Source organism: Cydia strobilella, chromosome 5 (assembly GCF_947568885.1).
Source record: "Cydia strobilella chromosome 5, ilCydStro3.1, whole genome shotgun sequence".
NCBI classification, from domain to species: Eukaryota; Metazoa; Arthropoda; class Insecta; order Lepidoptera; family Tortricidae; genus Cydia; species Cydia strobilella.
Window position 1 is genome coordinate 22013639 of NC_086045.1, and position 10875 is coordinate 22024513.

At 49.1% G+C, this 10875-nt stretch overlaps 1 protein-coding gene across 1 annotated transcript in view; it reads right to left on the reverse strand.

The window, feature by feature from the left end:
- Positions 1 to 428, reverse strand: part of LOC134741635 (gamma-tubulin complex component 2 homolog) — a 29771-nt gene extending 29343 nt beyond the window's left edge. Inside the window, exon 1 of the mRNA XM_063674489.1 lies at positions 343 to 428. Coding sequence (XP_063530559.1) covers positions 343 to 399 — 57 coding nt within the window. The 5' untranslated portion in view covers positions 400 to 428. The remainder of the gene's footprint in view (positions 1 to 342) is intronic.
- Positions 429 to 10875: the final 10447 nt, after the last annotated feature.

A 10875-nucleotide genomic window follows, 5' to 3' on the forward strand; every position in this document is an offset into this window, starting at 1 on the left:
AGTCAAATGAAACTTTGGCGAAAAGTTGGTTGCCAAGTGAAATTTGGCGAGATGAATTTCGCCAAAAAGGAAGTACACCGTGTGATACACCTACCTTCTCCAGGCTGTGTATGAGCTGGCACCAGGAGGGCTCGATGACCTCGACGCACATGTAGTACTGCAGGTGTTGGATGCAGCTCAGCATGCACGTTGCTCTACTACGTGTGTGATACACCTACCTTCTCCAGGCTGTGTATGAGCTGGCACCAGGAGGGCTCGATGACCTCGACGCACATGTAGTACTGCAGGTGTTGGATGCAGCTCAGCATGCACGTTGCTCTACTACGTGTGTGATAAACCTACCTTCTCCAGGCTGTGTATGAGCTGGCACCAGGAGGGCTCGATGACCTCGACACACATGTAGTACTGCAGGTGTTGGATGCAGCTCAGCATGCACGTTGCTCTACTACGTGTGTGATACACCTACCTTCTCCAGGCTGTGTATGAGCTGGCACCAGGAGGGCTCGATGACCTCGACGCACATGTAGTACTGCAGGTGTTGGATGCAGCTCAGCATGCACGTTGCTCTACTACGTGTGTGATACACCTACCTTCTCCAGGCTGTGTATGAGCTGGCACCAGGAGGGCTCGATGACCTCGACGCACATGTAGTACTGCAGGTGTTGGATGCAGCTCAGCATGCACGTTGCTCTACTACGTGTGTGATACACCTACCTTCTCCAGGCTGTGTATGAGCTGGCACCAGGAGGGCTCGATGACCTCGACGCACATGTAGTACTGCAGGTGTTGGATGCAGCTCAGCATGCACGTTGCTCTACTACGTGTGTGATACACCTACCTTCTCCAGGCTGTGTATGAGCTGGCACCAGGAGGGCTCGATGACCTCGACGCACATGTAGTACTGCAGGTGTTGGATGCAGCTCAGCATGCACGTTGCTCTACTACGTGTGTGATACACCTACCTTCTCCAGGCTGTGTATGAGCTGGCACCAGGAGGGCTCGATGACCTCGACGCACATGTAGTACTGCAGGTGTTGGATGCAGCTCAGCATGCACGTTGCTCTACTACGTGTGTGATACACCTACCTTCTCCAGGCTGTGTATGAGCTGGCACCAGGAGGGCTCGATGACCTCGACGCACATGTAGTACTGCAGGTGTTGGATGCAGCTCAGCATGCACGTTGCTCTACTACGTGTGTGATACACCTACCTTCTCCAGGCTGTGTATGAGCTGGCACCAGGAGGGCTCGATGACCTCGACGCACATGTAGTACTGCAGGTGTTGGATGCAGCTCAGCATGCACGTTGCTCTACTACGTGTGTGATACACCTACCTTCTCCAGGCTGTGTATGAGCTGGCACCAGGAGGGCTCGATGACCTCGACGCACATGTAGTACTGCAGGTGTTGGATGCAGCTCAGCATGCACGTTGCTCTACTACGTGTGTGATACACCTACCTTCTCCAGGCTGTGTATGAGCTGGCACCAGGAGGGCTCGATGACCTCGACACACATGTAGTACTGCAGGTGTTGGATGCAGCTCAGCATGCACGTTGCTCTACTACGTGTGTGATACACCTACCTTCTCCAGGCTGTGTATGAGCTGGCACCAGGAGGGCTCGATGACCTCGACGCACATGTAGTACTGCAGGTGTTGGATGCAGCTCAGCATGCACGTTGCTCTACTACGTGTGTGATACACCTACCTTCTCCAGGCTGTGTATGAGCTGGCACCAGGAGGGCTCGATGACCTCGACGCACATGTAGTACTGCAGGTGTTGGATGCAGCTCAGCATGCACGTTGCTCTACTACGTGTGTGATACACCTACCTTCTCCAGGCTGTGTATGAGCTGGCACCAGGAGGGCTCGATGACCTCGACGCACATGTAGTACTGCAGGTGTTGGATGCAGCTCAGCATGCACGTTGCTCTACTACGTGTGTGATACACCTACCTTCTCCAGGCTGTGTATGAGCTGGCACCAGGAGGGCTCGATGACCTCGACGCACATGTAGTACTGCAGGTGTTGGATGCAGCTCAGCATGCACGTTGCTCTACTACGTGTGTGATACACCTACCTTCTCCAGGCTGTGTATGAGCTGGCACCAGGAGGGCTCGATGACCTCGACGCACATGTAGTACTGCAGGTGTTGGATGCAGCTCAGCATGCACGTTGCTCTACTACGTGTGTGATACACCTACCTTCTCCAGGCTGTGTATGAGCTGGCACCAGGAGGGCTCGATGACCTCGACGCACATGTAGTACTGCAGGTGTTGGATGCAGCTCAGCATGCACGTTGCTCTACTACGTGTGTGATACACCTACCTTCTCCAGGCTGTGTATGAGCTGGCACCAGGAGGGCTCGATGACCTCGACGCACATGTAGTACTGCAGGTGTTGGATGCAGCTCAGCATGCACGTTGCTCTACTACGTGTGTGATACACCTACCTTCTCCAGGCTGTGTATGAGCTGGCACCAGGAGGGCTCGATGACCTCGACGCACATGTAGTACTGCAGGTGTTGGATGCAGCTCAGCATGCACGTTGCTCTACTACGTGTGTGATACACCTACCTTCTCCAGGCTGTGTATGAGCTGGCACCAGGAGGGCTCGATGACCTCGACGCACATGTAGTACTGCAGGTGTTGGATGCAGCTCAGCATGCACGTTGCTCTACTACGTGTGTGATACACCTACCTTCTCCAGGCTGTGTATGAGCTGGCACCAGGAGGGCTCGATGACCTCGACGCACATGTAGTACTGCAGGTGTTGGATGCAGCTCAGCATGCACGTTGCTCTACTACGTGTGTGATACACCTACCTTCTCCAGGCTGTGTATGAGCTGGCACCAGGAGGGCTCGATGACCTCGACGCACATGTAGTACTGCAGGTGTTGGATGCAGCTCAGCATGCACGTTGCTCTACTACGTGTGTGATACACCTACCTTCTCCAGGCTGTGTATGAGCTGGCACCAGGAGGGCTCGATGACCTCGACGCACATGTAGTACTGCAGGTGTTGGATGCAGCTCAGCATGCACGTTGCTCTACTACGTGTGTGATACACCTACCTTCTCCAGGCTGTGTATGAGCTGGCACCAGGAGGGCTCGATGACCTCGACGCACATGTAGTACTGCAGGTGTTGGATGCAGCTCAGCATGCACGTTGCTCTACTACGTGTGTGATACACCTACCTTCTCCAGGCTGTGTATGAGCTGGCACCAGGAGGGCTCGATGACCTCGACGCACATGTAGTACTGCAGGTGTTGGATGCAGCTCAGCATGCACGTTGCTCTACTACGTGTGTGATACACCTACCTTCTCCAGGCTGTGTATGAGCTGGCACCAGGAGGGCTCGATGACCTCGACGCACATGTAGTACTGCAGGTGTTGGATGCAGCTCAGCATGCACGTTGCTCTACTACGTGTGTGATACACCTACCTTCTCCAGGCTGTGTATGAGCTGGCACCAGGAGGGCTCGATGACCTCGACGCACATGTAGTACTGCAGGTGTTGGATGCAGCTCAGCATGCACGTTGCTCTACTACGTGTGTGATACACCTACCTTCTCCAGGCTGTGTATGAGCTGGCACCAGGAGGGCTCGATGACCTCGACGCACATGTAGTACTGCAGGTGTTGGATGCAGCTCAGCATGCACGTTGCTCTACTACGTGTGTGATACACCTACCTTCTCCAGGCTGTGTATGAGCTGGCACCAGGAGGGCTCGATGACCTCGACGCACATGTAGTACTGCAGGTGTTGGATGCAGCTCAGCATGCACGTTGCTCTACTACGTGTGTGATACACCTACCTTCTCCAGGCTGTGTATGAGCTGGCACCAGGAGGGCTCGATGACCTCGACACACATGTAGTACTGCAGGTGTTGGATGCAGCTCAGCATGCACGTTGCTCTACTACGTGTGTGATACACCTACCTTCTCCAGGCTGTGTATGAGCTGGCACCAGGAGGGCTCGATGACCTCGACGCACATGTAGTACTGCAGGTGTTGGATGCAGCTCAGCATGCACGTTGCTCTACTACGTGTGTGATACACCTACCTTCTCCAGGCTGTGTATGAGCTGGCACCAGGAGGGCTCGATGACCTCGACGCACATGTAGTACTGCAGGTGTTGGATGCAGCTCAGCATGCACGTTGCTCTACTACGTGTGTGATACACCTACCTTCTCCAGGCTGTGTATGAGCTGGCACCAGGAGGGCTCGATGACCTCGACGCACATGTAGTACTGCAGGTGTTGGATGCAGCTCAGCATGCACGTTGCTCTACTACGTGTGTGATACACCTACCTTCTCCAGGCTGTGTATGAGCTGGCACCAGGAGGGCTCGATGACCTCGACGCACATGTAGTACTGCAGGTGTTGGATGCAGCTCAGCATGCACGTTGCTCTACTACGTGTGTGATACACCTACCTTCTCCAGGCTGTGTATGAGCTGGCACCAGGAGGGCTCGATGACCTCGACGCACATGTAGTACTGCAGGTGTTGGATGCAGCTCAGCATGCACGTTGCTCTACTACGTGTGTGATACACCTACCTTCTCCAGGCTGTGTATGAGCTGGCACCAGGAGGGCTCGATGACCTCGACGCACATGTAGTACTGCAGGTGTTGGATGCAGCTCAGCATGCACGTTGCTCTACTACGTGTGTGATACACCTACCTTCTCCAGGCTGTGTATGAGCTGGCACCAGGAGGGCTCGATGACCTCGACGCACATGTAGTACTGCAGGTGTTGGATGCAGCTCAGCATGCACGTTGCTCTACTACGTGTGTGATACACCTACCTTCTCCAGGCTGTGTATGAGCTGGCACCAGGAGGGCTCGATGACCTCGACGCACATGTAGTACTGCAGGTGTTGGATGCAGCTCAGCATGCACGTTGCTCTACTACGTGTGTGATACACCTACCTTCTCCAGGCTGTGTATGAGCTGGCACCAGGAGGGCTCGATGACCTCGACGCACATGTAGTACTGCAGGTGTTGGATGCAGCTCAGCATGCACGTTGCTCTACTACGTGTGTGATACACCTACCTTCTCCAGGCTGTGTATGAGCTGGCACCAGGAGGGCTCGATGACCTCGACGCACATGTAGTACTGCAGGTGTTGGATGCAGCTCAGCATGCACGTTGCTCTACTACGTGTGTGATACACCTACCTTCTCCAGGCTGTGTATGAGCTGGCACCAGGAGGGCTCGATGACCTCGACGCACATGTAGTACTGCAGGTGTTGGATGCAGCTCAGCATGCACGTTGCTCTACTACGTGTGTGATACACCAACCTTCTCCAGGCTGTGTATGAGCTGGCACCAGGAGGGCTCGATGACCTCGACGCACATGTAGTACTGCAGGTGTTGGATGCAGCTCAGCATGCACGTTGCTCTACTACGTGTGTGATACACCTACCTTCTCCAGGCTGTGTATGAGCTGGCACCAGGAGGGCTCGATGACCTCGACGCACATGTAGTACTGCAGGTGTTGGATGCAGCTCAGCATGCACGTTGCTCTACTACGTGTGTGATACACCTACCTTCTCCAGGCTGTGTATGAGCTGGCACCAGGAGGGCTCGATGACCTCGACGCACATGTAGTACTGCAGGTGTTGGATGCAGCTCAGCATGCACGTTGCTCTACTACGTGTGTGATACACCTACCTTCTCCAGGCTGTGTATGAGCTGGCACCAGGAGGGCTCGATGACCTCGACGCACATGTAGTACTGCAGGTGTTGGATGCAGCTCAGCATGCACGTTGCTCTACTACGTGTGTGATACACCTACCTTCTCCAGGCTGTGTATGAGCTGGCACCAGGAGGGCTCGATGACCTCGACGCACATGTAGTACTGCAGGTGTTGGATGCAGCTCAGCATGCACGTTGCTCTACTACGTGTGTGATACACCTACCTTCTCCAGGCTGTGTATGAGCTGGCACCAGGAGGGCTCGATGACCTCGACGCACATGTAGTACTGCAGGTGTTGGATGCAGCTCAGCATGCACGTTGCTCTACTACGTGTGTGATACACCTACCTTCTCCAGGCTGTGTATGAGCTGGCACCAGGAGGGCTCGATGACCTCGACGCACATGTAGTACTGCAGGTGTTGGATGCAGCTCAGCATGCACGTTGCTCTACTACGTGTGTGATACACCTACCTTCTCCAGGCTGTGTATGAGCTGGCACCAGGAGGGCTCGATGACCTCGACGCACATGTAGTACTGCAGGTGTTGGATGCAGCTCAGCATGCACGTTGCTCTACTACGTGTGTGATACACCTACCTTCTCCAGGCTGTGTATGAGCTGGCACCAGGAGGGCTCGATGACCTCGACGCACATGTAGTACTGCAGGTGTTGGATGCAGCTCAGCATGCGCTGGCGCAGTGCGAACGCGTCCGCGTAGAGCCGCGCCTCCGAGAACCGCTTCACCACCTTGTTGTAGAGCCACACTCTGAAAATAACGAACAATTGAGTGTCGCGCTCACAACACCCTGTGCAAAGACTTACTTAATTTAATATGTACTATGTACATATTTTTTAAGTACATTAAAAAAATAATTAAAAGTATGTGCAGTCGCCATTACATATATCGGAGCGCCCAAGATGCTCAAATATCTGAACAGACACTCTAGCGCCTTGACAATAGAGGCGTGTTCAGATATTTGTAAACACCTTGGCCGCTCAGATATATCTGACGGGATTCATCCTGAACTTTTGGTATCGCCACAATTTGAATTCTAATTGTTTTGTGGTGTCAACTCGCGACATTTAGCAAGGAAACGTTTTGGCCAAAGCCTGTCGAGTTCCGGCAGTAGCGCTGCCACTGACACCGCAGGGTTGCGCAACAAATGTAAGAGTGCTCACTCCATAATATGAAAAAACCGGAAAAACCGGGTTTACAGCCAATTGCAAAGATCGGGTTTTAACTTTGATAAAACCGGCTATTTCGAGTTTTTCGATTTTACACTTTTATATAGGTACGTAGATTAATTATTTTGATGAGTAATAAGTACTCCTGGTCATGCCCTCCTGGCCTCCTTGGTGGCCAGTTTGTTGAACAGGTGAAAGCAGGACACCTGCTCTGTCTTGGAGGTGCTGAGGCATAATAGGCACCAGGAGAGATAGTCACCCAGGTCAGAAATCAGTTGTAAAGAAGATCCTGATGCTGATGCGGGAATTTTATAGTTAAAATCCTGATGGCCTGATCCTGTGGTTGATGTAATTTGAATTCACGTTGACCTGGACAGTAGGGAAGACCGGGCGTATGTCGTAGTTCCATATTGTTCAAGGTATTGGCCACTGCCAAATGAAATCTCGGTATTTAACCTCGTTTAGCGACTTGGGCATCATCAGCGGTGTGTGTTTCCTAAAGGAAGAATATATCAACACCGTTGTCATGTAATATTTTGCTTAGGCATTCTTCCACTGCAATTTTTTTGATGAAATTTGATGGTATTGGTAAAAGATAAATAGAAAATGTTGTCGTTGAAAACTGAATATTAAAGCATTGATATTCTAAAAATGCTTGCTCATTTTCAAATTGTACGTAAAATCGATATCACCGTAAAACCGGTTTTCTGAAATACGCAATGCACACAAGTGCGACCCCTAGTGGTATGGTCAAATTTATTGTTAATATAATAAGACAAATTCGCTTAAAACTTAATACTTATTCAGCATAAATCTTTATTCTACATAAGTTTTCGCAAATCTCGCTTAAAACTTATTATATAAATAGGTTTTTATCTATGTATGGAATGAGTACTCTAAGTTCTGGGGCCACGGCAGTGCCCCCGCCAAGACGAGCCAAGCGAAGCGCAAGGGCACTAGGTACCTACATTTTCTCGAAGCGCTTCGTCGTTTTTTTGAACCCTCATAACTTGGGTTTGGATTATAGACTAAATATTCGGGATATGATGTCGATAGTGGAGCACTCACTTACTGATGATCCTCAAAATTCTAGGGTACTTCCTGAAGTCCTAGAAAGCTGAAATTTGGTACGTAAGCTAGTATTAGTACAGAAACAACAAAAAAAAAACTAAAACTTGGAACTTTTATCCCCCAACCCCTTAAACTAGGGGATGAAAGTTTGTATGAGACTTCTGCAAATTTTGATGCTAGAAGTCTGAAAATTGATATAGGGACTCCTTGTTATAAATAATAAAATACATATTTCAGGATTTTTAGTAAATACGCTATCGTCACATGTGCGTAAGGTGAAAAATGTATTTACTGTTCATTACTTTTTTGTCATAAGTAGGTACAATAGTTCTTGTAGTAACGAAAAGGCCAAACCACATATTTTGACCAAGGTGTAGAGTTTGTGAAGTTAGGGCTTGTATAGTTAAGCTTGGCTCTACATGAGATCTGATAACGTTTTTACAGTGCGAGCCTTATGGTTTCGTCTTGGCAACATTTTACCTGAAAATGTTTTTGGTGGGATAGGTTATTACGTATGGTGTAAGCCAGCGGTCGGCAACAGGCGGCCCGCAACCCTCCCTGCCCATTTTGTATGTATTTTCAAAGAGGATATAATAGGATAGAGCGGTACTGTCATAGTAAATTTTGTAACCACAGTAAATTCACTACCATCTATCGACACACTTTAAAACTAAAAATGAAGATTTGTAAAAGACGATAAAATGTATTTAAATATGGATATTTTTTTTTTATTTGCATTAATTATTTTTATGATTTTGACCCTGTCTTTCACTGCGTGCGTTAAAATTGTTAAATAACAAACATAACTGTCAACGCCCTCTATACGAGAGTAGGTCAAAGGTAGTGGCGCAATCTATCGAGAATCAAATTTTCGTGATTTTCGAGGCATGTTTTTTCCTTAGACTGTATCCATCTATTACGGAGTTATATTTATCTTTGGTAAACGACAATGTCTGATAAAGTCACAAATATTAACAAAGTGCGGCATGGTCAACTTCGTCAACTACTATGTGGCCCTTGGCCGCTAAAAGGTTGCCGACCGCTGGTCTAAGCTAACTCTGCACCGACTTTGATTTTATAAACTTTTTAAACAACTTTTTATACTACATTTTTTAAACTAAACTTTGTAAACTTTTTTTTCAACTGTTTTTTTTTCATGCCATGCAGAATTAGCTCGGTCCGTCTCTAAAAACGCCTCTATATCCTTGTTCTGTTTGTCTTCTAGAGCTACCTTGGTTCGCTTGTGTCGAGCAATCTCTCGCTTGACGCAGAGATCAACTCCCGCATCGGCAGAGCAGCCACTACGTTCGGGAGGCTCCGTGCAAGGGCTTGGGACAACAATCATCTCAAGGTAAAAACGAAAATGCTTATTTACCAAGCGTGTGTCCTAAGCACACTTCTGTACGGAGCCGAATCCTGGACGACTTACGCAAAACAAGAACGCCGGCTGAACACCTTTCATATGCGCTGTCTGCGGAGCATACTTGGCATCACGTGGAGGGACCGCGTGACAAACGAGTCCGTTTTAGGCGAGGCACAGCTCCCTAGTATCACGGCCACACTAAAGAAAAGACGACTGAGGTGGCTTGGGCATGTGTATCGAATGGAGCGGACTCGTTTGCCACGTCAAATCTTGCTAGGAGAGGTTGCAGACGCAAAAAGACCAGCCGGGCCAATGCTGCGCTTTAAGGATTGTGCGAAACGTGACATGGTTGCCTTTAACATCCCATGCAACCAATGGCAGAAGCTGGCTGAAGACCGACCCACGTGGCGTCGTGTTATTCATGATGGTCAATCCAAGCACGACGATGTCTGGTTCTCCTTACTAAAAGAGAAACGCATGAGGCGCCACGAGCAGGCCTCCAACCCCCGCCCACCTGGGGGAGCATACACCTGCTGCGTGTGGCCGAGGGATCCTCTCTCGTATAGGGCTTTACAGCCACGAACGCAAGTGTCGTAACACTCGTAACCGCGATGCTGCTTGAAACATCTGACACAGATGACGAAGGCCTATTTATTATTATTATTGTATTCTAGAATAAAACAAAACTACTTACTTGCAAAGGAGTCTCTCGACGTGTTTGCAGTAGAACAGGTGTCGGAATATCATCTGGTAGCAGGCGATGGCCTTGTGGTTGAGTATGAGCGACACCGGCCACTTAACCTCCAGCCCAAACGTGAACGTCTCTATGCCCGTCAGCGGCAGACTGTCTTTGTTCTGTTTGTATTCTACAATTTAAAAAAAATATACGTTAGAAATTCATTCATTCGTTAAACGATTCGGTGCGGATGGCGCGACAGGCGTGGCATCAATCATTTCCTCATCATATTCTATGGCGTAAGGCACGCCTGTCACTCGTGTCATGAAATAATAGGGTAAATGACAAATTTTCATATTTTTTTTTATTGGAGTGTAGTTTTATGGGTGTGCCGGTATTTTCATTAATGGTATCATTCGATCAGGTTTGTTTTTAGGATCAAATGTCTATATGGGACCCATTGCATTAAAGCAATACAAACAGCTACAGCACTACTAGACAGCTAGGATACACTCACAGAAATAAATATACCATAGAAGACGCAAATGCATGTACTTCGCGTGTCCGAACCCCGACCAAGCGTCGAGGTTGACCGTCGCTCTTTACAGTCCACGCGCGTCAGTTGTTGCAGCCGGACGTCCGTGAAAATTTAAAAAATGCTTCGTTGCATGATAATTAACTGCAACAGCCCAAAAATTGCGAGCAGCCAAAGGCAAGAACATATTTTTTTTGCATCAATAAATAAATAAATATTTCCTATCACAGATAAGTAATTTTAAAATTATATTATGCGTAAATTTTGTATGAAAAAGTCGGTACGCTTGGTTTCAATACAAATCGTAGTATTTGCGTCATCTAGCGTATATATTAAATCTGTGGTTGC